Source organism: Procambarus clarkii, chromosome 67 (assembly GCF_040958095.1).
Source record: "Procambarus clarkii isolate CNS0578487 chromosome 67, FALCON_Pclarkii_2.0, whole genome shotgun sequence".
In the NCBI taxonomy this organism is placed as follows: domain Eukaryota; kingdom Metazoa; phylum Arthropoda; class Malacostraca; order Decapoda; family Cambaridae; genus Procambarus; species Procambarus clarkii.
This window is the reverse complement of record NC_091216.1, coordinates 15,864,100-15,889,055: the sequence shown is the minus strand read 5'-3', so window position 1 is coordinate 15,889,055 and position 24,956 is coordinate 15,864,100. Positions and strand designations below refer to the sequence as shown.

At 43.4% G+C, this 24,956-nt stretch overlaps 1 protein-coding gene across 5 annotated transcripts in view; it reads left to right on the top strand.

Moving 5' to 3' along the window:
- Positions 1-24,956, top strand: part of LOC123767544 (telomerase reverse transcriptase) — a 113,295-nt gene that overhangs the window by 77,841 nt on the left and 10,498 nt on the right. For all 5 annotated transcript variants that reach the window (XM_045757255.2, XM_045757253.2, XM_045757252.2 and 2 more), the window contains one exon: positions 1,802-2,025. In XM_045757255.2, the coding sequence (XP_045613211.1) occupies positions 1,802-2,025 (224 nt within the window). The remainder of the gene's footprint in view (positions 1-1,801; positions 2,026-24,956) is intronic.

The following is a 24,956-nucleotide window of genomic DNA, read 5'->3' as shown; positions in this document are numbered from 1 at the left end:
AACGCACCTGCAGGCTCACGTCTGGTTTGCGCAACACGCCTCCAGGTATTTGTATTTTTCACATTCCATTCAAAACTCCCACGGCTACATGGGGTTCACATCAGCTTCCTCGGGGCTCTTGTAAACAGACGCCATCTTTAAAAAAAATCGTGGTCCACATTCCCGGGTGTGGGAGCCTCAGTAGTGAGTGAGCAACCAAGACTGGCGCTCGCAGCATGAGCTCACAGCACTGCTGTTCAGTGTGTGACCACAGCATCACTTAATAATGTCAAAATATATATATAACTTGTATTATTTAGCCATGATAGTATTATAGAAGAGCCTGAGTGTGATAATGACTGGGTACAATGTTCAGATATCAGTGATTCAATGCTGTTTACGATGTTCACAGCGCCACAGCATTATTTTGTCCATCTAGGAATCTTCAAATGACTTCTTAGATTCCTTTTCAAAATAAACGCGTGGTCAATTATTCATTTACAGGAATTAGTGACCAGGATTGTGGTTATAATTAGCATTGTGCGTAGTATTATGGAAGGAGGAATTTTGGTGAGGGAGGGAGGGAGAGAATTGAGGTAGCCTCATTGTGTGTGTGTGGCTGCCACTCTTGTTATGCTCACCATACTAGCTTAGTGGTTCACTAAGGGCAACACATATGTACATGGGTATATACAGTGTGTGTATATAGCAACAGGAGAATGTTGAGAGGAGCTATTTTGGTGAGGGAGGTGACGTCGTAATCGTAGCTTCGTCTGCTGTCTGCTGTGTGTTTTTCATGCAGTGTATGGTGGCCACTGTACTGTTTGGACACAATACCGGTTTATTTGCATAGTTCTGGTAAATAAAACATGTAGATAGGTATATATAACATGTGTAAATAGTGTAATAAGTACAATAACAGTATGGTGGGAGGAGCAATGTTGGCGAGTAAGATGGAGTGAGGGAGACTTGCTGGGTGTGGCTGCTCTCACTTGCGGTGTTCTGAATATGTTGATGGTGAATGTATATAGTGTGTGACAGTGTATAGTCTGTAAATAGATTGTATATGTACATAAATTAGCATGATACATAGTAAATATGTGCAGCATATGTGTACACAAGTGTCATGCACGTAACACAGTGTCTTCGGACAGTACGGATGTTTTACTGCCATAATACAGGTATAGTGTACGTGTTCATTATACATAGGATTAGCATGTAAAAACAAATAAAATATATTTGGAACTGTGCGCAAAAATTGAACATAAATATATTCGCGGCAACTCGTGCACCCCGCACCGAGCGTCCTACTGGCTCCAGGAGCATACGTTAGGGGCGAACGGGGAATAATGACGTCACACGCCAACTTACGGACCCCATAGCAGCCAAATTAAGCACAATTTCGATTTTTTTTTTTTTTTACATACCCATACTGAGGGAAGGGGTTTTTGACACTTTAAAAAATCAAAAGAATTTTTTTCAGAGAATTTATTTCCTGCGCACTGGGGGGGGTGTCATATTTGGAGGCAACGCAGTTAAGGGGCTAAGGGTTAAGCAAAGTACTCTCTATACTATATACAGTATGCCTTTTCTAAGTTATATAAAGATAGAGTATGATTCATTATTGTACAGTTTAGTAGTACTGTAAATAACAATGAGTGATTCTTGATTTATATTACTAACAAAAAAATGCATTACACAAATGCCTCCTGAAAGCATCTCTGGTTGCAATGAATCCCTCGCTCCAACGAATTGATATTGTTCCATATAGTTTGCTGAATCAAGTGTCCACTGTACATTCAAAGCTGGGTTTTTATTGCAGGCCATCAAAAGCCCAGCCTTCGAGACTACATCTCCCCTGGGATGGCAGCAAGTGTTTACAGTCCTTGTTGCAGTACTGCGTCGCATCATCCCAAATGAAGTTTGGGGATCTTCACATAACTTTTGCATTATGAAGAGGGCAGTCAAGAAAATTTTGATGTTGGGACGTCATGACAAGTTTTATCTTGGGTTTTTAATGAAAAACATTAAAACAAAAGATTGCAGGTGAATTATTGTATAATTTTCCATAGTGAACTTAGAACTTTTGTAATCATTGAACACTATTTCCTCAGATACATCATTTTGTTCTACAAGGAGACTTTTGAAATTTAATTTTAGTGTTTATATATGGGAGGTTTACAATGTCCCTTATACACACTGTAATTTTGACTTGAGGTATCATTAGCCTTTATTTTAGATACATATTTTTTCTTTTATATTAGTATACAAAAAGTTACAATGGGTTGTTATAGATTTTGGAGGTCAGTTGGTACCTTCTTTACAAAGGAAAGGGAACTATCAGGAGAAGTGCCAAGCCATTACAACTATATAGCATTGGGAAGGGATGAAGATTTGGGATGGGATGGAATGGTGCCCAACCACTTGGACAGTCGGGGATTGAACACCTGCATGAAGCGAGACTGTCGCTCTACCATTCAGTCGATGGTAGAGCAACGGTCTTGCCACCAACATGCAGATAGAATGTCACCAACATGCTGATCTGCAAGCCACCAACATGCAGATAGAACATTAACTATCTTGCTTCCTATACTAAAACCAGGTAAAGTGCATAACTTTGTATTCAGCTTCCTCATCACTCTTTCTCCAGTCCCATCCCAAATCCTTATCCTGATCTCTTCCAAGTGCTCTATAGTCGTAATGGCTTGGCGCTTTCCCCCTGATAATTCCTTCCCTCCCCTCCATCTAACTTTGTGTTTGTGCAAACTGTTAATGAAGGTCATTAACCTTTCTGGGGGGGGGACCCCCATGTGGTTCCTTGAAGCTACTATATGCTGAGATAATACCATTACTGGGGTCACATCAGCTGTGGAGTTCTATAGGTCTACCGGGAACCAGCACCAGAATCTGGCCCATTCATCAAAGCACAGGGAATGGTGACATCTATTTTTGCCACCTCGTGAGGAAAGGCAACCAGAAAGTCAGTCTTCAAAACAGTGTTGCTGGCTGCAAGAGAGACCGAAGCATCAAAACCCACCTAAAGGACTCCTCCAACTGTTTAAACTAATGACTGAATTCTCTTGGAACTTGCATGAGGCCACATGTCCTACCACCTTCACTCTTTTTCGGGGGGAGGATGGAGGTAGTTCACTGCCAACCTGCATCTTGGCTACAATTCTATTGATGATGAGAGGCATACCAGATCGCCTCTCTTCTGAGCTGGCTCCTGTGTTCTGCTTTTCTGTGGGGAGCCCCTACGGCTTCCTGGAGCTTATTGGGCTAATGTATGTTATGTTAGACCGGGACATTAGCTATGGAGTCAATGGGAGTCAATAAAAGGTGGCCACACACAGTCAGAAGACGACGCCACCACCTTCCCTCCCACAGCATTACTCCTCCCTCCATGGAGCACAGCGCTAAATATCACCACAATCCTGCTATTATCAGAACCCTGGTCAGTTTTATCAGTCAGGGGGCTTCTGTAATAATATCATTGCTAAATAGCAAGAACATGTATATTATGGCATTTTTAGGCGATGCTGTGGTCACAAGCTGAACAGCAGTGCTGTGAGGTCATGCTGCGTGCGTCAGGCTTGGTTGCTCACTCAATACTGAGGCCCCTCACACCCGGGAATTTGGCCCACGATTTTTTTTTTTTAAATGGCGTCTGTTTACAAGCGCCCTGATGAAGGTGTGGTGAACCCCGTGTATCCCTGGGCCGTTTAAATCTTGCGCGGTACTCCAAAACATCATATGATGCCGAACGCAATTTACTGCAAGTCACTCAACGCATCATATGATGTCTTGCGCAACTAAAGGGTTAAGATTCAGCTACTCGGAACAAAAAGTTCCATGTAGCATGGGCTCACCCGTAGAGGACTTACATGGTACAGGAGTGGGGCTGTAACTTGGGTCCCTCCTGCATCAGTTCTTTTAATGTACCTCATGCAAAATCCGGATTACACCTCATTGATAGACCATTCTCTTTTGAATCTGGGACTTCTCTGAATTGAATGCATTAAAGGTAACAGAGTCTTCCTGGCTGGCAGACAGTCCCTTCTTGCTTTTATGTAGTTTTTGTCATACATGCATGCAGGTGTGGCGTGAGGTCATGGAACAATATGTTTCAGGAGCAGGTCATCAAAATATGCTGTAAAATAGTCCATTTTGCTCATGTCCTCACCAGCATATTGGAAAAGGTCTGTAACCCTAACATCTGTATTGTCAAATGTAAGGATTTGTGGAACAAATTCTGCATCATCAAATCACACTAGTACATCTGGTGTTCTGGCTGATGCTACACCAACACCACGGCCATGAAACCTCGCACCAACAAAACTTTGTTGACTAAGAGATGAAGCCCATCTACACTCACTACAAGCACGAACAGGTGAAGATGAGGGGTAAATAGTTTGAAGATGAGGGCATTTGTCCCTAATTTTCTCCATATATCACTTGGTGGTGTTTGCCTTGGCGACACACTGATACTGCAAAGGACATTTTGCAGCATCATCAAAAGACAAAACTTTGGACAAAAGACAAAAACAAAGACAAAACAAAAAAACAAAGGACAAAACAGGCAGATTCACAAAGGACAAAATACCAAGGACACCACTCCCACTAGCCCTATACTACTGAAATTACAGTACAACCTCGATTCAACGTACTATATGGGACCAACCCCAGTTCGTTGGAGCGTTGGATTCATTGCAAGACGTGACCTTCAGGAGGCGTTTGCATCAGTGTCTTTATTTTTCTTGTAGACAATAAAAATGCATTATCATATTATATACTGTACCTATATATTATTACTCTACTAACAAATACTGTTACATTTGTTATTTACCTTATTGTTGGAGTTAAGTCCATCTTGAAGTCTCATGGAGTTGTGAATGCTGTACAGTAAATACATACTGTAGTGTATTATGCCGTTAACACTGTGCTGAGTAGTTCTGTTGTATGTTGAGTACTACAATAAGGTTTATGAAAACTATTGTACACTAAAATTACTGCAACTTTAATTTTAACACTATATTTTGATTTGTCATGAGGCTGGAGTGTTCATTCTGTGACTTTGTTGGGCATATCGGCACAATCAAGGAACATCCGTGCACCATGTCGGCTCCAAATGCACTCATTGTGTCAGTGATGGCTGGTGGGTGGATGGGCAGGCAGGGAGGCAGGCAGGCAGGGAGGCAGGCAGGCAGGCAGGCAGGCAGGCAGGCAGGCAGGCAGGCAGGCAGGCAGGCAGGCAGGCAGGCAGGCAGGCAGGCAGGGAGGGAGGCAGGCAGGCAGGCAGGCAGGCAGGGAGGCAGGCAGGCAGGGAGGCAGGCAGGCTGGCTGGCAGGCAGGCAGGCTGGCAGGCTGGCAGGGAGGCAGGCAGGCAGGCTGGCAGGGAGGCAGGCAGGCAGGCTGGCAGGCTGGCAGGCAGGCAGGCAGGCAGGCAGGCAGGCAGGCAGGCAGGCAGGCAGGGAGGGAGGGAGGCAGGCAGGCAGGCAGGGAGGGAGGCAGAGATTGGGAGGGAGGTAGGCAGGAAGGGATGCGGGCAGGCAGAGCTTGTGAGGGAGGCAGGCAGGGAGGGAGACAGGCACGGAGGGAGGCAGGCAGGGAAGGAGAGGATGGAGATGGATTGATGGAAGGATGGAGGGAGGGATGGAAGGATGGATGATTTGAGGGTGTGTGTGTGTATGGGCTGTAGGGTTGGGGGGGGGGGAGGTGTGTCGGTGGTGGTGAAGGGACCGACTCGGTGATAACCCTAACTCTGACCCAGTTAACTTTTTTTTAACTTGATTTGTTTCTTCAATTCTGGATGGATGGAGGGAGAAAGGGGATGGATGGAGAGAGGGAGGGAGGGAAGGATGGATGGAGAGAGGGAGGGATGTAGAGAGAGAGAGGGGGGATGGAGAGAGGGAGGCAAGGGGGGATGGAGAGGGAGGGAGGGAGGGATGGAGAGAGAGGGAGGAAGGGCGGGAAGGATGGAGGGAAGGAGGGAGGGCTGGAGAGAGGGAGGGAGGGAGGGCTGGAGAGAGGGAGGGAGGGAGGGAGGGTTGGAGAGAGGGAGGGAGGGCTGGAAAGAGGGAGGGAGGGCTGGAAAGAGGGAGGGAAGGATGGAGGGAGGGGGGATGGAGAGGGAGGGATGGAGAGAGGGAGGGAGGGATGGAGAGAGGGAGGGAGGGATGGAGAGAGCAAGGGAGGGATGGAGAGAGCAAGGGAGAGCTGGAGAGAGGAAGGAAGGGAGGGAAGGAGGGAGGGATGGAGAGTGGGAGGGAGGGATGGAGAGAGGGATGGAGGGATGGAGAGAGGGATGGAGGGAGAGAGAGAGAGAGAGGGAAGGAGGGAGGGATGGAGGGAGAAAGGGAGGAAGGTATGGAGGGAGGGAGAGAGAGGGAGGTAGGTAGGTAGGTATGGAGAGAGGGAGGGAGGGAGGGATGAAACACGCATGGTGCTGTGTGTACAGGGATTAGACCCGTCCACTCACGCTAGAGTTGTTCCAATAACATACAGTAATTTCTCAAAGAGCAGATGTCTATCATATTACAGTATATTTTCGGTTTTATTTAGTTTAGTTTAATTAGGATAATAAAAAGCTATTAAAACACTGGTTTTAGAAATTATTTATTAATATGAAACTTTCAAAAGTCATGGGTCACTGAACTATGACGACACACAGACGAAAGTGAGTGAAACCTCACTGTAAAGTGAGGTTTACTGTACAGTATTCTCTTATCTGTCCACCCTCACTCATCTTGTTTCATCACAGAAAATGTCTATAAGGAGATTTTACCACATGTAGCTAGGTAATCACGCTTCATCCTTTAAATTAATGTACAAAGATACGTGTGCCCCAAATCAGTGAACGAAAATCATGGAAACTCAGTTGTTCACTTGTGTGGATCACTGGCTGGTGTTTGTGTGGACCATTTTGGCTGGTGTTTGTGTGGACCATTTTGGCTGGTGTTTGTGTGGACCATTTTGGCTGGTGTTTGGTTCATATGGTTCACTTGTGTGATCCAACTTCTTATGAAGGAATTATTAATTGTAATCTGTGATAGAATGAGAAAGTTTTCCACCACTCTGTGAACTCTGTCCCAAAATCGTAAGCTTGTGGACCACTTGTGATCCACATGTGTGGTCCACTTGTGTGGTCCAACTTGTCATATAAGAGAATTATTAATTGTAATCTGTGATAGAATGGGAAAGTTTTCCACCAGTCTGTGAACTCTGTCTGGACATCGTAAGTAAATCCGAACATCCCTCGCTTCGGCGAACCGGGTGAGTAAATTCGGCCTGAAAAGTGTGCGAACTAGCCAGAGATTCGTTGAATCGGGGTACATTGAATCGAGGTTGTACTGTATTATCAGAATCCACATCACTAAAGCCAGAAAATGAGTCATTTTCCTCATATTGGCAGCCCAATCCAACGGCATGTTGCACATACCCACCTGACCCGGCCCATGGTGATGATGTGAAGTGAGGCCGGGGCAGCAGTAGTGATGGTGTTAGCCTCACCTTAGGAGCAGACATGTACATTGCTATCACTGTATTACTGCAATACGTGCCCTGAGTATAAACTTTATTGCTGTCAGAGTCATCAATGTCACTTTCCTCCTCTTCTCAAATAATGCTATACCGAGCTGATATATAAGTTTTAGACCCGTGGCATCAGTCAATTCGATTGGAGTTCTAGCTTACTGGAGACCATATGCCAGAACCTTTCTCCATCAGAGAGGCAGGAGGAGCAATAGCCTATAGAAACCCCCATGTGGTTGGAAGCATTCAGTTAGGCATCTCAAAACAAACTCTACCTGGTTAAAATTGCTGTCTAAAACTGAACTATCAAGCTGAACTCCACAATCTGAAAACAAACTCAATGACATCACAACTGCCACCGTGCCGCTGTCTGCGCAGCTCCTCCCTCTCTAGGTGGGGGAAGGGGGAGCCCCAGACTCCTCACGCTAACTATCCAACCCCAGTTCTGAGGCTGATGTGTTGCATGGCAGTGGTTCGACTCTGGCTCCTGTCTCTAAGCAGTGTTGTACCTTTGCGGTGTTGTTCTGCTGTGTGGTGGTGTGTGAGCCAGGAGTAATTCACGGAGTACTGGGGCTGCATGCACCTAGCGCTGCCTTCCCTATGTGCCCTGTAAGTACTGCCCTTGTGGCTTGGGGTTGCCTTCCACAAGTCGTTTGGGAACTACCATCATAGGGATCTTTTGCTGCTCGGTGATTGCCTGCCTTTGGGGTCACCTGGGGTTTTCCTTTCCCCTGTTTGACCTTGGGTAGGAGGTAGTATCGTCGCTGGTAGGGGCACAAGTTAAGAACATAAGAACAAAGGCAACTGCAGAAGGCCTATTGGCCCATACGAGGCATCTCCTATCTATAACCAACCAATCCCACTCATATACATGTCCAGCCCGCGCTTGAAACAATCGAGGGACCCCACCTCCACCACGTTACGCGGTAATTGGTTCCACAAATCAACAACCCTGTTACCGAACCAGTATTTACCCAAGTCTTTCCTAAATCTAAATTTATCCAATTTATACCCATTGTTTAATGTTCTGTCTTGTGTTGATACTTTTAATACCCTATTAATATCCCCTTTGTTGTGTTCATTCATCCACTTGTAAACCTCCATCATGTCACCCCTAACTCTTCGCCTTTCCAGTGAATGCAATTTAAGCTTTGTTAATCTTTCTTCATATGAAAGATTTCTAATTTGGGGAATACACTTATTCATCCTACGCTGGACACGTTCAAGTGAATTTATATCCATTCTATAGTACGGCGACCAAAACTGAACTGCATAATCTAAATGGGCCCTAACCAGAGCAAGATATAGCTGAAGAATCACATCAGGTGTCTTGTTACTAACGCTTCGATTAAATTAATAAATCCCAGTGTCCTATTTGCCTTATTACGAACATTCATGCATTGATCCTTTTGTTTTAAATTCTTACTAATCATAACTCCCAGATTCCTTTCGCAATCCGACTTCGCAGTCTCAACACCATCTAGCTCGTATCTTGTAACTCTATCATCATTACCTAGCCTCAGAACTTTGCATTTATCAGCATTAAACTGCATCTGCCAATCTTTTGACCATTTCAAAACCCTATTTAGATCAACTTGAAGTGATAGTGAGTCTTTTTCCATGTTAATTTCCCTACCGATTTTTGTATCATCTGCAAATTTGCAGATGTTGCTACTCAAACCTGAATTTAAATCATTTATATATATTATAAACAACAGAGGTCCCAGGACAGAGCCCTGAGGTACTCCACTAACAACATTATCCCACTCTGATTTAACCCCATTTATACTAACTCTGTTTCCTATAGAATAGCCATGCCCTAATCCAACTTAATATAGCACCCCCAGTACCATGAGCCTCTATTTTTTTAATGTCTTTCATGTGGCACTGTATCAAAAGCTTTGCTAAAGTCAAGGTACACAACATCACAATCCTTACCACTATCAACTGCCTCAACTATGCTGGAATAAAATGATAGCAAATTTGTTAAACATGAACGGCCATTTGTAAAACCATGTTACGACTCATTTATTAATTTATGTTTTTTCAAGATGAAGACGAATTGTATTTGCAATTATCGATTCAAGTAACTTTCCCACAATAGACGTTATGCTAATTGGCCGATAGTTTGACGCAAGTGATCTATCTCCTTTCTTAAAAATTGGTACCACATTAGCTACTGTTATCCTGAGTTATCTTGAGATGATTTCGGGGCTTTAGTGTCCCCGCGGCCAGGTTCTCGACCAGGCCTCCACCCCCAGGAAGCAGCCCGTGACAGCTGACTAACACCCAGGTACCTATTTACTGCTAGGTAACAGGGGCATTCAGGGTGAAAGAAACTTTGCCCATTTGTTTCTGCCTCGTGCGCGAATCGAACCCGCGCCACAGAATTACGAGTCCTGCGCGCTATCCACCAGACTACGAGGCCTCGTTCCATGACTCTGGCACTCTGCCTAACTCTATTGACTTATTAAATATGGTAGACAGTGGCTCGGAAAGCTCCTCACTGCATTCTTTAAGCACCCTGGCAAACACTTCATCCAGCCCTGTGGATTTGTTTGCTTTTAGTTTAACTATTTGTTTAATTACATCCTCCCTGGTAACTGCTAAACTAGTCAACCTGTCCTCGTCCCCACCCACATTGACTTGTTCGGCTGAAGGCATATTGTTAACTTCCTCTTTAGTAAATACAGATATAAAATATTTATTAAAAATACTTCTCATCTCCTCGTCATTATCCGTTATTAAACCTGTCTCAGTTTTTAATGGACCTATCCTTTCCCTAGTCTTGTTCGATATAACTGAAAAAAGCCTTTAGGATTTGTCTTCGCTTGCCCTGCTATGCGAACTTCATAGTTTCTTTTTGCTTTCCTTATCTCTTTTTTAACATTTCTAACCAGTTGTGCAAATTCCTGTTCTAAACTGACTTCCCCATTCTTAATCCTTTTGTACCACGCTCTCTTTTTACCTATAAGGTTCTTCAGATCCTTTGTTATCCACTTTGGATCATTAGTATTCGATCTATTCAATTTATATGGTATACTACGTTCCTGGGCTTTGCTTAGAATATTTTTAAATAGGTTATATTTTGAATCCACATCGAAGTCCCCTTTTACGTCACCTGTCACTGGGTTCACATCTAGCCCACACCCCGTACCCAAGACATTCCAATCTATTTGACCCAAAAAATTTCTTAGGCTATTGAAATCAGCTTTTCGAAAATCAGGCACTTTAACAGAATTTTCTCCTACAGATCTATTCCATTCTATGCTAAATCTGATTTCTTTATGATCACTGTTTCCTAGCTCACTTCCTATTTCTATGTCCTTAATTTGTGTTTCCCTGTTAGTTAACACTAAATCTAAAATATTATTTCCCTGCGTTGGTTCCTTAACCCTCAAACCGCGCATATCATATATATATGATATCAGTGACAAAACCAAAACCGCGCACATCATTTATATATGATTTCGTGTCTAGCGCTATAATTTAAACGCCCCGCCTGGTATAGGGGTAGTCATCGGCGAGCCTCGACCAAACATAAACAAACCCCGCCTGGGAAAAAAATCCAGCGTGGGTCCCCTTTGTGTACAGAGCTCAGTTACCCAGCGGACACCATGGCGAGCGCATCACGTTCCGGCGACCGACCCCGCTCAGCGAGACGTTCCTCGCGACCTCTGACCGAGGACGAAATTACTCGTAATTTGTTCCCGGATGGTGATGAGTCTGATATAGACGACTCAGACTTTGATCATGACTATACACAGCCCTCAGAGGTGGATATGACCGACGACGAGTGTGAACATGCTGGCTCTACCAGGGCTAGGCCTAGCATCTCGCCCATGCCTCCTCGCCCTCACTCCACCCCAATTTCAGCAAGACCACACAGTTCATGTGCTCCCTTGCAAGATATTGATGTTCTGCTCGACGATTCTGAAGGTGAATCATTTTCCGGTTTTAGTGACTTAGAATCGGAAAATAGTTTTGCTAGTGCCAGTGGAGGAGTGTGTGGTGTTGCCAAGCGACAATTTGTCGCGTCAGCAGCATCTGGCCAAGCCATGCGGCACCGCATGGCACCACATGAACAAAGACCCTCAACATCGAGGAATTTTCCATCACCATCCCTGCCCGTCCCTACTGTTCCTAGACCTGCTTCAGCTCCTGGTACACGGTTTCCTCGCCGTGGTGCCGCTATTGGCTCTAGAAAGACACCCGGTGTTTTTGTGTGGAGTGATGGGACAGATTTTGTTCCACAAATTCCTGTTTTTGATAATTCGGATGTTGGAATTACAGACATTTTCCCTGATAAAGGTGCAGATATGTGTGAAATGGACTATTTTACTGCATATTTTGATGAGCCGCTAATGGAACATCTTGTTCATGAGACGAACAAATATGCGAGTGATCTCATTGATGAGGAGGAGTTATCCGATTTTTCACGTTTGCAGCGATGGAAAGATACAACTGTAGGTGAAATGTATGTGTTTTTGGCACTGTGTATGTTGATGAAACATTGTGTCAAACACGTAATCGATCATTATTGGAGCAAAGACCATACTGTTCCAACACCAATGTTTGGCAAATATATGTCTCGAGACCGATTTGCGATAATCCTCAGGTGTCTTCACTTTGCAAATGATGAAGACAGGAATGATGAAGATAGGCTTTGGAAGGTAAGGCACGTACTGAATGAACTTATCGGAAAGTACAGGGATTTCTACGTACCAGTTCAGAAGCTTGTGATTGACGAATCCCTTGTGCTTTTCAAAGGACGTCTTGCCTTCAAGCAGTATATTCCCTCTAAACGCCCCCGATTTGGATTGAAATTCTTTGTACTTTGCGACTGTGAAACAGGAATGGTGTTACACATGATACGAGTACAAATGTAGACATTCCTGCTAATGACCAACATGGCTTCTCAGGTAGTGTTGTGAAGTCACTGCTTGCACCATATCTGAACAAGGGCTACATTTTATTCACAGATAACTATTATACCAGTCCCTTGCTAACTAGGTTCTTGCTTGATAATAGAACTGGTGTGTGTGGCACAGTGAAGGCAAAACGAAGGGAAATGCCAGTGTTTCCAGGTGCTATGCAGGTTGGTGATTGCGAGCTCAGAAAAACAGGTGGAATGCTTTCAGTGCGGTGGAAAGACAGGCGTGAAGTGAACATGTTGACTACCATTCATGCTGGAACAATGCTGGACAGTGGCAAGGTGAACAGAACCACCAGAGAAATAATCTATAAGCCAGATTGTGTCTTGGACTATAACATCAACATGCGTTTGGTGGATAAATGTGATATGATGGTGGGGGCAGTAGTGTGTGTACGGAAAACAGTGAAGTGGACCAAGAAAATGTTTTTCCACCTTGTTGATGTAACAATGCTGAACAGTTACAATATGTATCTTGTCAAAACAGGTGGTAAACGTAATTTCCGTGCATTCAATTTTACTGTAGTAACACAATTACTACAGAAGTTTGGCAAAGTAATTCCTGGTGTACAGAGGCCCATTCTGAACCCGGTATTGCACCATGCTCCAACACCCAGGCTCGCTTTCAGGGATGCCTTTTTGACACACAATCTCAGGTTTTTACCACCAACTGGAAAGCGTGCAGTAGGCCAGCGTGCGTGTGTAGTATGCTGGTCAACAACCAAGAGGGAACAGAAAAGAAAAATGGTGATGACTTGGTGCACAGCGTGTCAGGTCCCTCTGTGCCATGTCTGATGTTTCAACGAGTATCACAGTCTTGATGACTTCTAAATGTCCAAGACTGGTGCCAAAACATGTAAATACAGAATAAGTGAGTGTATATAATGGAAATAAATCATAAGAAATAGTATATTTTATTGTGAAATAAGACATTTTTGTGCAAATATTTGTGACACTAATATGTGGATACAATATACATTGACAACAGTTTTATGTTTATAAATCATCTTGTGAGAACATATTGAACCACACCAGTGAAAAAAATGGGTGTAAAATACGCCATAGATACTGTAAATAATAACGCGAAAATAAATTCGCGGCAACTCGCGCTCCTTCTCCGTCGCGCCTGACTCACCCCGGGCGCACAGCGGTCCAGCGAAGATCAGGCGTGACGTCATCGACGATCTTCTCGGGTCATTTACGTCCACGGTAAGTGTAATTAAATTTTTTTATTATTTTTCCCGAGCTCAGGGAACACAAATAAAGAGATTAAAAAAAAAAAATTTTAGAATTTTTTTTTTTGTTGCGCGTGTGGGTGTTAATTCCATTTGGACCCCGAGCGATTTGAGGGTTAATGTGTTGTGTAAGAAAGCAATTGTCAATTATTTCTAGAAAATCTTCTGCTTCATTATTCCCTGTTTTGTTCAACCAGTTTATTCCACTAAAATTAAAGTCACCCATGACATAAATACTGTTAGATCTAGATGCTCTAGATATTTCATCCCATAGATGCTTTGCTTCCATTCTCTCTAAATTTGGTGGCCTATATATAACTCCTATTATAATATTATTTGCTTTCTCGTTTAATTCTATCCAAATAGTTTCTATGTGTGGCTCAGTCTTGATTCCCTCTTTGAGACTACATTTCAAATTACCCCTAACATATATGACTACTCCCCCTCCTCGTCTAATATATCTATCTGTGTGAAATAGTTTAAATCCATTTATTTGATATTCAGCTAATAGTTCTCTATTTTCTACATTCATCCACGTTTCGGTAAGTACAATAATATCTATTTTTTCTGTGCAGACAAGAGCATTCAACTCGTTTATTTTGTTTCTTAGACTTCTAGTGTTAGTGTAATATACCCTAAGTAATTGTTATTTTGAGGCCCTTCTCTTTCCCTGATCATTTTGCCAATTTGTTTCTCCATCAAACACATATTTTTATTACCTAATCCTCCCTATCAATTCCCATACCACTATCTACTAACAGTTTAAACCCAAACAAATGCCTCTAACCACTGGTTCCAACGAGTTTGCAACAGTAACAACCCCAGCCCTCGATAGATGCATCCCATCACGAGCATACATTTCACTTCTTCCATAGAAGTGTTCCCAGTTGTCTATGAAAGATATTGCATTTGATTTGCAATATCTTTCCAGCCGGCAATTGACACCAAGTGCCCTCAACAACCATTCATTCCCAACGCTCTTTCTTGGAAGAATGCCACATATGATCGGGATTCCTCCCTTGCTCCTAACTAATTCTATGGCTTTGTTAAATTTCTGTATAAGTTCCTCACTCCTAACTCGTCCAACTTCATTACCCCCTGCACTAATACAAATAATGGGTTTGTTCCCATTTCCCGTCATAATATCTTTCATGTTGTCAACAATATCTAATTCCAGCTCCCGGATAGCAAACCCTTAAATTGTTCCCTCTATCTCTGGCACAAAACATAGAAAACATGCACAGAAAATAAATTGTTCGCAAAAAATTTTTCATAGTAATAATATTGTTAAATACCCTTCCCTGATCACATATATGTTGAAATAAAATCAAAATTGCACTTTGGTCGCAGTGGGGTCCAGAAAATGGCGTGTGAAGTCTTGGTTTGGAGGTCGCCCATGGTGTAAACTTCCGGAGCCAGTCGCGTGCAAGCTTCAACATATGCGAGTTGTCACAAATATTTTTTTGTTCATTTTTTCCACTCAATTGCAAATGCATTTATATTGGTTTTTTTGCCAGTCCTATGTATATTGAACACGTTCACAATATTCTGGCAATAGAACATCCGTACTGTTCCAAGACACTGTGTTACATGTACAAATGTGTCCACAAACATTGATCATAACTTTAATATTTCATATTGATATACGGTGGAGCCTCAATTAACGAGTTTAATCCGTTCTGGCATCGAGCTCGTTATGTGGAAAACTCGTCTTTAAAAACAAATTTCCCCATTTAAAATAATGGAAATGAATTTAATCCGTTACACCCCAAAAACATCCATACTTGTATGACACCTTTTAATGTAAATATAATATTGCACATGTAATTATAAATGTTTTATTAAAATGTTTTCATGTGTACTTTACCTTGTGAAGAGTCGTTGCTGGCTTAACCCTTAAACTGCGCATGGTGTATATATACGCCCTGAGTAACACTTTTCTGAGAACTTCACTTGGAATTACGGGCGGTTTAGATAATTGCTTGTCGGATCACAACGTAAATTTACGGTCCGTGTTATAGTGGGTATTTACTACTCGATCGACTTGGGGTTTGTATGAATATGTTTGCCATTAAATTTTCGTTTTCTCTAATAGGCACAATGCCTATTTGAGAAAACGGCAATGTATTGTAACTTAGAGGAGAGACTATTGAGTTGGTGACACAACAAGGGTAATTGCCCACTCCACACACTCTTGTGTTGGCCGCGATCATGATTCTACATTTATATGCATATGTCTGTGTAGAGAATTTTATTCCGAACACTATACAAACAAAAAAAACGGTGTGAAACCAGTATAAACTTGAAAAACATGAGCAAAGTAAAAACTTTTTACGCTCACGGGTACAAACACGCGTAAGATTTTATTCGCCGCAAATTTGACGCTCTGTTGGCCAATTCTACCCTTGTTCTTATAGAACTTTCTATTGCGAACACATTGCTATAAAAATGAAATACGTAGCTCGAGAAATAATGTCAGGACAGTGAAATAAGTATAAACTTTCAAAGTGCTGCATCACAACAATGTTGTCGCTGCTGAAATTACGGCTAACGCATCGCCCAGTTCCCACACTCGTGCGGAACATAATTAGACATTGATAGGCATATGTCTGGGTGGGGAATTTTATTGTGAGTTCAGTGATATCAAAATAAGCGCTGTAGGAAGACTGTGAGGCTGGCAACAGACGAAAGAGTATGAACATTTACTTCCTGTTTGGGTGTCACGGCGAGTTATCTTCGTGTTTATTTACTTCGTGGTGGGATAGCAAATGCTTTGGTGACATTTTATGCATATGATCTTGTAGAGAATTTTATTGCCAACGCATTGATACCAAAATGAAAAACGTAGCTCGAGAATTGATGTTAGGAGCGTGAAAAGATTATACACTTTTTTGTGTTTACGCTTGAGCACGCAGAACGCCGCGTGCACAAGGTGCTTTTTTTTTCACGAGTGCCGCGCGCACTAAAGTTACCTTGTGAAGAGTCGTTGCTGGCTTAACCCTTAAACTGCGCATGTCGTATATATACGCCCTGAGTAACATGTCCGACGGTGCGCATGGCGTATATATACGCCATAGGGTTCCAGGACCGATTCAAATGGCCCGCGGCTACACGGGGTTCACAGTAGCTTCCTCAGGGCTCTTGTAAACAGAAGCCATTTAAAAAAAATCGTGGGCAATATTCTCAGGTGTGAGAGGCACAGTACTGTTGGAGCAACCAAGGCTGGCGCACGCAGCATGAGCGAACAGCATTGCTGTTCAGCTTGTGACCACAGCATCGGCGAAAAATGTCAAAATGAATATATAATTGTTATTATTTAGCGATGACAATATTACAGATGACCCATGACTGTGATATAAATAACCAGGGTTGTGATAATAGCAGGATTGTTGTAATAATTAGCGCTGTGGGATGAGTGATGCTGAGAGACGGAGGGAGACAGCATCGTTTACTGACTGTGTGGCTACCTGTTATTGTTTGCATTCACCATACCAGGTCAGTGGTACTCTATGGTGAACACAAATGTAGATACTTATATATAATGTGTGTATTAGTGTAATAACAGCAAAAGGATTATGCTGGGAGGAGCCATATGGGTGACGGAGGTGATGTCGTCTGCACGATTTGTCTAGCTGTTTAGAGGGTGGCCACTATGCTCTTTGAGCGCACTACAAGCTTAGGTGTACAGTTACGGTGCATACAACATGTAGATACTTATATATAATATGTGTATATAGGGTAATAACACTGCAAAAGGTATTGTTGGGGGAGAAAGTTTAGTGCGTGTGACCTTGAAAAAGTGAGGGAGCCGCCAGCCGCCATCTGTGTATAGCGACGACTCTTAGTGCCTGAACTAACTATATCAGCTTAGCTGTACAGTTGTGGTGAACAAAATATACACATACTTATATATAACGCCTGTATATAGTGTAATAACACCACAACTGGTATTGTTGGGGGAGAAAGTTTAGTGCGTGTGACCTTGAATGAGTGAGGGAGCCGCCATCTGTGTAGAGCGACGACTCTTAGTGCCTGAACTAACTATATCAGCTTAGCTGTACAGTTGTGGTGAACAAAATATATATATACTTATATATAACGTCTGTATATAGTGTAATAACACCACAAATGGTATTGTTGGGGAAGAAAGTTTAGTGCGTATGTTGAGGGAGTGGCAGCGAGTGGCTGGCTGGTGTGTGGCGGTAACTCTTCGTTGCTTTTCGACTCTCAATACCAACTTAGTGGTTCGTTATGGTGACCAAAACATGCAGATACTTATATATAACCTGTGTATAGAGTGTAATAGCAGCAAAACTATTTGTTTATTGTTTTATAAACATAATAATTGAATCACTAATGTGCACATCATACTTTTGAGTATAGCGATTATTCACCACTTTTATTATATAAATATATTACAATACACACTATTGAATAATATTACTGCAAAAAAAAAACTAGGAAAAAATCAATCGGAAACATTGAAATAATTAGGTAATAATATCTTTGTGGCAACTCCCACCTGTCAGCGCGGGTGACGCTGACCGGGTCTGACGACTGCTCTGTCAACGCCCACTTTTTGCAAAACTTCCTCGGTCAATTGCGCCCAAAATATGTCACCTACGATCCCCCCCCCCCCCCCCCCCCACGAAAAAAATTTTGGATTTTTTTTTTCTTGCGCAAAGGGATGTAAATGTCCCCAGGACTCCTGAGCAGTGTAAGGGTTAACCCTTAAAGTGCGCATCACTTCATATGAAGTGTAAATCGTTTTACCAGTCAACTGCGCTTCACTTCATATGAAGTGTATGGGTACCGCGCACGATTTGAATGGCCCGCGGTGTAGCTGGGGGTCCCATACGCTGCCCAGGGGCTCTAGTAAACAGCGGCCATTTTGAAAAAAAATCCAGCTCACTCTCCGATGGCATGGGAGGCCTCAGTTTAGCGAGAGTCACCATGGCGAGCGCACGGTCAAACGCCTCACGGGCACGCACCACTCAGTCCCTCACCCCAGTGCAAATAGCCCACGAATTATTCTCTGAAGGTGAAGAAAGTGTGTTTGACGATTCAGACAACGATGAGGATTATACACAGTTGTCGGGAGATAGTAGCAGCAGCAGTGAAAGTGAGAATGACCGCCATGCCATGGCGAGGCCTATACGCTCTCCCATGCCTCCTCGCCCATTTTCTACCCCAATTCTACCACGACCTCACAGTTCCTGTGGATATTTTCTGTTTGAGGGTGACGAGTCAGAGGGAGGTGACTCCTTTTCTGGGTTTAGTGACTCAGATCAAAGTTTTATTGAGCCTGTGGCTGGTACCAGTGGTGTAACTGGGCGAGAAATTGTCGCGTCAGCAGCATCTCGCCCAGCCAAGCGCCACCGCATGGCACCACATGAGGGACCAAGACCCTCGTGTTCACGTGCACCCACCTCACGTGCACGTAGCCGCCGCGCTTCTCGCAGATGGTATTCAGCTCCTGGTCGCCGGTATGCATCGCTTCCTCGCCGTCTTTCCTCTGCATCTCGCAGGACGCCTGGTGTACTTGAGTGGAGTGATGGTGACGATTTTATTCCTAATATTCCTCACTTTGACGATAAAGATGTAGGGATTACAAACCTTTTCCCTAATCAAGGTGAGGACATGGCTGAGATGGAATATTTTACAGCATTCTATGATGAACCACTCATGGAATACATTGTACACCAAACGAACCTGCATGCTGCTTACCTGATTGAGAGGGAAATCACAGAATTTTCACGACTGCAGCGTTGGAAAAATACCACAGTGGCGGAAATGTATGTGTTTTTGGCACTCTGTTTGTTGATGAAGCACTGTCACAAACATGCAATAAATGACTATTGGAGCAAGGACAAGACAATACCAACACCTTTATTCGGGAAATATATGTCACGAGACAGGTTTCAGATACTCCTCAGGTGTCTACATTTTGGAAGTGTTCAGGACCGAACACCTGATGATAAACTGTGGCGAGTGAGGCACTACATGAACGATGTTATTGGAAAATTCAGAGATTTTTACGTACCAGCACAGAAGCTGGTGGTTGATGAATCTCTCATACTTTTCAAGGGACGTGTTCCATTCAAACAGTACATTCCCTCAAAACGAAACCGATTTGGCCTGAAATTTTTTGTTCTTTGTGATTGTGAGACAGGATACGTGTTACACATGATTCTGTACTCGGCTAGTGATGTAGACATTCCCGGTAACGACGAACATGGATTCTCGGGGAGTTTAGTGAAGACCATCATGGCTCCGTGGATGAACAAGGGACACATTTTATACACAGATAATTACTAGACAAGTCCCTTGCTAGCTCGGTTCTTGCTAGAAAATAGAACCGGATTGGTTGGTACAGTAAAGCCACAACGAAGGGAAATGCCTGTGTTTGACAACGACATTGCAGTTGGTGAGTGTCAGAGAAGGAAAAGTGATAACATTCTGTCAGTTCGGTGGAAAGACAAAAGAGAGGTGAACTTGTTGACAACAATTCATGATGGAACAATGGTGAACAGTGGGAAAGTGAGCCATATAACAAACGCACCACTATATAAGCCAGACTGTGTTTTAGACTATAATATCAACATGCGGTTGATTGATAAATCAGACATGATGATTGGCACTGCAGTGTGTGCGGAAGACATGTAGGTGGACGAAAAAAGTGTTCTTCCATCTTGTGGACATGAGCATGCTGAACTGTTTCAACATGTACCTTGTGAGAACTGGACGTAAGCCCACTTTCCGTGACTTTGTATTTGATGCTGCAATACAGTTATTAGGAAAGTTTGCAAAAGATGTCCCAGGTATTCAGCGGCCCATCATAAACCCACTGTTGCAGCATGCTGGTACTCCACACCTCGCTCACACTGAAGGCTTCCTAGCACACAAACTTAAGTATTTGCCACCTGGTGTGAAGCGTGCAATAGCCCAACGTGATTGCTTGGTGTGTAAAACAACGACACGTAGAGACAAGAAACGGAAGCTTGTGCAAACATGGTGTGAAACGTGTGGTATCCCATTATGTGCTGTCGACTGCTTCAATGACTACCACAGTCTAGAAATCTTCTAAGTGTGCTTCAAAGTGTGTATAGCGTGTGCGAGTGTGTAAATATGTAAACATATAAGCAGAACATATAATATAATAGACTGTAATGACATATTATATTGCCGTAATTGAAAACATTTGTGTGCGCCTGTGTATACTCAAATATGCAACAATTATTGATACAAAATATGTTCAAACAGTATTTGAAACACAATTAGTGAAAAAAAATTAGATAAAATGCGCTTAGACATTGTAAATAAATAGCGCGAAAATATATTTGTGGCAACTCTGGCTGTTTGAGGACCGCGCGCAACACCTTCCGGGCGTGTACTGCATGAGCGAACATGCAGATTGTGACGTCATCGCAGAGCTTCTCGGCTCTATTGCAACAAAAGTAAGTACAATAGAATTTTTTTTTTTATTTTTCCCGTGATCAGTGAACAGAACTTAACAGATTAGCAAAAAAAAAAAATTTTTTTTTTTTTCAAAATGACATGCGCCTGTGTGGATAGCAGGATATTAGACCCCGAGCATGTTAAGGGTTAAGGGAGACGATGGGGAGGTGGGAAGGTGGAGAAGGGTTATGGTGTGGAAGGAGAATCCACCTCTGAGTCATGCGGGCTCTCTCTTCTTGGGAATTTCAACCCCACTGGGACCGGGTTGTGGTTCATTATCACTTGCTGGTCTTTTCTCTACTTTTTCAAAGAACGTGTCTATTGACGACAATTACTTTTGTCTTTGTTTTAGGATGTCCCTAAAAGGAGACAGCAAATTGTCATTAACCCTTAAATGGCACATGGCTATATACTGATTGACACCCACAGGCGTGTCAATCAGAAAAAAAAATTATTTTTTCTTCCTAACCTGTTAAGTCGTGTTCCCTGATCACGGAAAAAATATAAAAAAAATTCAATTGTACTTACTGGAGATGTAATTGAGCAGAGAAGATGGATGATGACGTCACAGTTTGCATGTTCGCTCATGCACTGTGCGTCCCGGAGGCGTCGCGCGCGCTCTTCAAGCAGCCACAGTTGCCACGAATTTATTTTTGCATCATTATTTACAGTGTCTAGGCATGTATTCTTTGCAATATTAGTCACTAATTATGTTGCACATAATGTCACTTGACAGTTATTGTCAATATATGGTGCACACATCGAGTATACACATGCGCACACAAATGTTTTCTAATACGGCATTATATTATTTACAATAATCACAATGTTCATTATTTTATATGTACACACTAGCACACACTATGTACAGGTTTTTGCACTATTATTGCACATTTAGAAATCTTGGAGTGAATGGTAGTCGTTGAACCAGTCGACAGCACACAATGCAACTCCACACCCTTCACACCATGTTTGCACCATTTTACGTTTTTGCTCTCTTCGTTTTGTTGTTTTACATACTACGCATGCACGTTGGCCTATTGCACGTTTTTCACCTGCTGGCAAATTCTTTAGTCTGTGTTGCTGAAAGGCCTCCATGTGAGCGAGCCTGGGTGTTGCATCATGCTGCAACACTGGGTTCATGATTGGTCTTTGTATGCTAGGGACTTCTTGACCAAACTTTGCTAATAACTGTGTTGCAAGTGTAAAAGCAAATGAACGGAAAACAGGTTTACGTCCAGTTTTCACCAGGTACAAATTATAGCAGTTCAACATGCTCATGTCAACAAGATGGAAAAACACTTTTTTCGTCCACCTCAATGTTTTCCGCACGCACTCGATAGTGCCAATCATCATGTCAGCCTTATCAATCAAACGCATGTTGATATTGTAGTCAAGAACACAATCTGGCTTATATACTGGTTCTCTCGTTACATTGTGCACCTTGCCACTGTTCAACATTGTACCCTCATGAACGGTTGTCAGCAGGTTCACTTCTCTCTTGTCTTTCCACCGTACTGAGAGTATTTCATCACATTTCCGTACCTGGCACTCACCAACTGCAAGTCCACCGACAAACACTGGCATTTCCCTTCTTCGTGGCTTTACTGTGCCAACCAACCCAGTTCTATTTTCATTCAAGAACTTAGCTAGCAATGGACTTGTATAGTAATTATCTGTGTATAGGATGTGGCCCTTGTTCATCCATGGTGCCATCAGTGACTTCACCACACTACCAGAGAAACCATGTTCGTCGTTACCGGTAATGTCTACATCGCTAGCTGAATACAGAATCATGTGTAACACGTATCCCGTTTCACAGTCACACAGTATAAAGAATTTCAATCTAAATCTGTTTCATTTGGAGGGAATATACTGTTTGAATGAAACACGTCCTTTGAATAGTATAAGGGATTCGTCAATCACCAGCTTCTGTGCTGGTACCTAAAAATCTCTGAATTTTCCAATCACCTCATTCATATAGTGCCTCACTCGCCAAAGTCTATCCTCCTCAGTCCGGTCCTCATTAGTTGCAAAATGCACACACCTGAGGAGTATCTGAAATCTGTCTCTGGACATATATTTCCCGAAGAAAGGTGTTGGAATAGTCAGATCTTTGCTCCAGTAATCTGTGAGAGCGTATTTGACGCAGTGTTTCATCAACATACATATTGCAAGAAACACATACATTTCACCTATATTGGTGTTTTTCCAACAATACACGTGTGAAAATTCTGTTATCTCTTTTCTAATGAGATGAACCGCATGAAGGTTCGTTTGGTGTACAATATATTCCATGAGCGGCTCATCATAGAATGCGGTAAAATAATCACATTCACTCATATCATCACCATTATCAGGGAAAAGATCTATAATCCCAGCGTCTTTATTGTCAAAGGCAGGAATTTGGGGAATAAAACCAGCACCATCACTCCACGCTACTGCACCTGGTGTCCTGCGAGACGCAGGGGATGCAACAGGGGCACTACGGCGAGGAAGCGATGCACCCCGTGGACCAGGAGCTGAAGCCCGTCTACGTACAGTACGGCCGCTACGTGCACGTGAACATGAGGCTCTTGATGCCACATGTTGTCCCATGCGGTGGCGCTTGGCTGGGCGAGACGCTGCTGACATGACAAAATTTCGCCCAGTAACACCACTGGTACTGGCACCAGGCTCGTTAACACTATGTTCTGATTCCACTTCACTAAAACCAGAAAAAAGAGTCACCTTCCTCTGACTCGTCACTGAAAATATCCTCAGACTCTAAATAATCACAGGAACTGTGTGGCCGAGGGAGAATTGGGGTAGACACTGGGCGAGGTGGCATGGGTGAGCGTATAGGCCTCGCCATGGGAGGCAGCTGTATCTCATATTCACTGTCCGTGCTATCAACATCGGTCAATTGTGTGTAGTCTTTATCAATATCAGAGTCATCAAAGTCACTTTCCTCACCACCGGAAAATAATTCACTGGTTATTTGCTCTTGGGTGAGTGATTGCGTGGGGCGTGCCCGGGAAGCGTTCAGCCGTGCGCTCGACATGGTGGTTGCTGGGTAACTGAGGCCTCCCAAGCGATGGTAGCGTGAGCTGGATTTTTTTTTTCAAAATGGCGGCTGTTTACTATAGCCCCTGGCCAGCGTATGGGGACCCCCTCTACCCCGCGGGCCTTTCAAATCATGCGCGATATGGCCGCGCATCATATGATGCGATGCGCAATTTACTACAAGTCGGGCAAAGCATCATATGATGCGATGCGCAATTGAAGGGTTAAACATGTTCACACACCAGGTTGTCACTGCTTTATCAGGGTGATGCTTTTCCAAGAATGCGGTCACCTTTTCAAACATTCCCAACACTTCACTGATCTCACTGGAAGAGGCAGCAGCATCCTCCCTCACATCCTCCTCCCCTGATGAGAGCTCTTGTACCTCCTCTTGACTCAGCTCCTTCTGAAGTTCCAGGAGTTCCTCAGTGGTCAGTTCATCACTGTGCTCCTCCACTAACACATCACCAGCATCCAACTCCAGACCCAAAGTGTGCTCCAGAGCAACAATATCATCCACTAGATGCATGTCTGGGTCTTCCACAGGTGCCGATGCAGATGCAAGTGCAGGACCGAAACCTTTGAAGTCTCGCTCAGGAACACCCTCAGGCCACAGGTTTCGCCATGCAGAGTTTAGAGTCCTCAGTGTCACTCCTTCCCAGGCCTTATCGAACAAACGTAAGGCTCCCAGGATATTGAAGTGGTTCTTCCAGAGTTCTTTGAGGGTCAGCTCTGTATTGTCTATCACATCAACACACTTCTCCAATAAGGCCTTC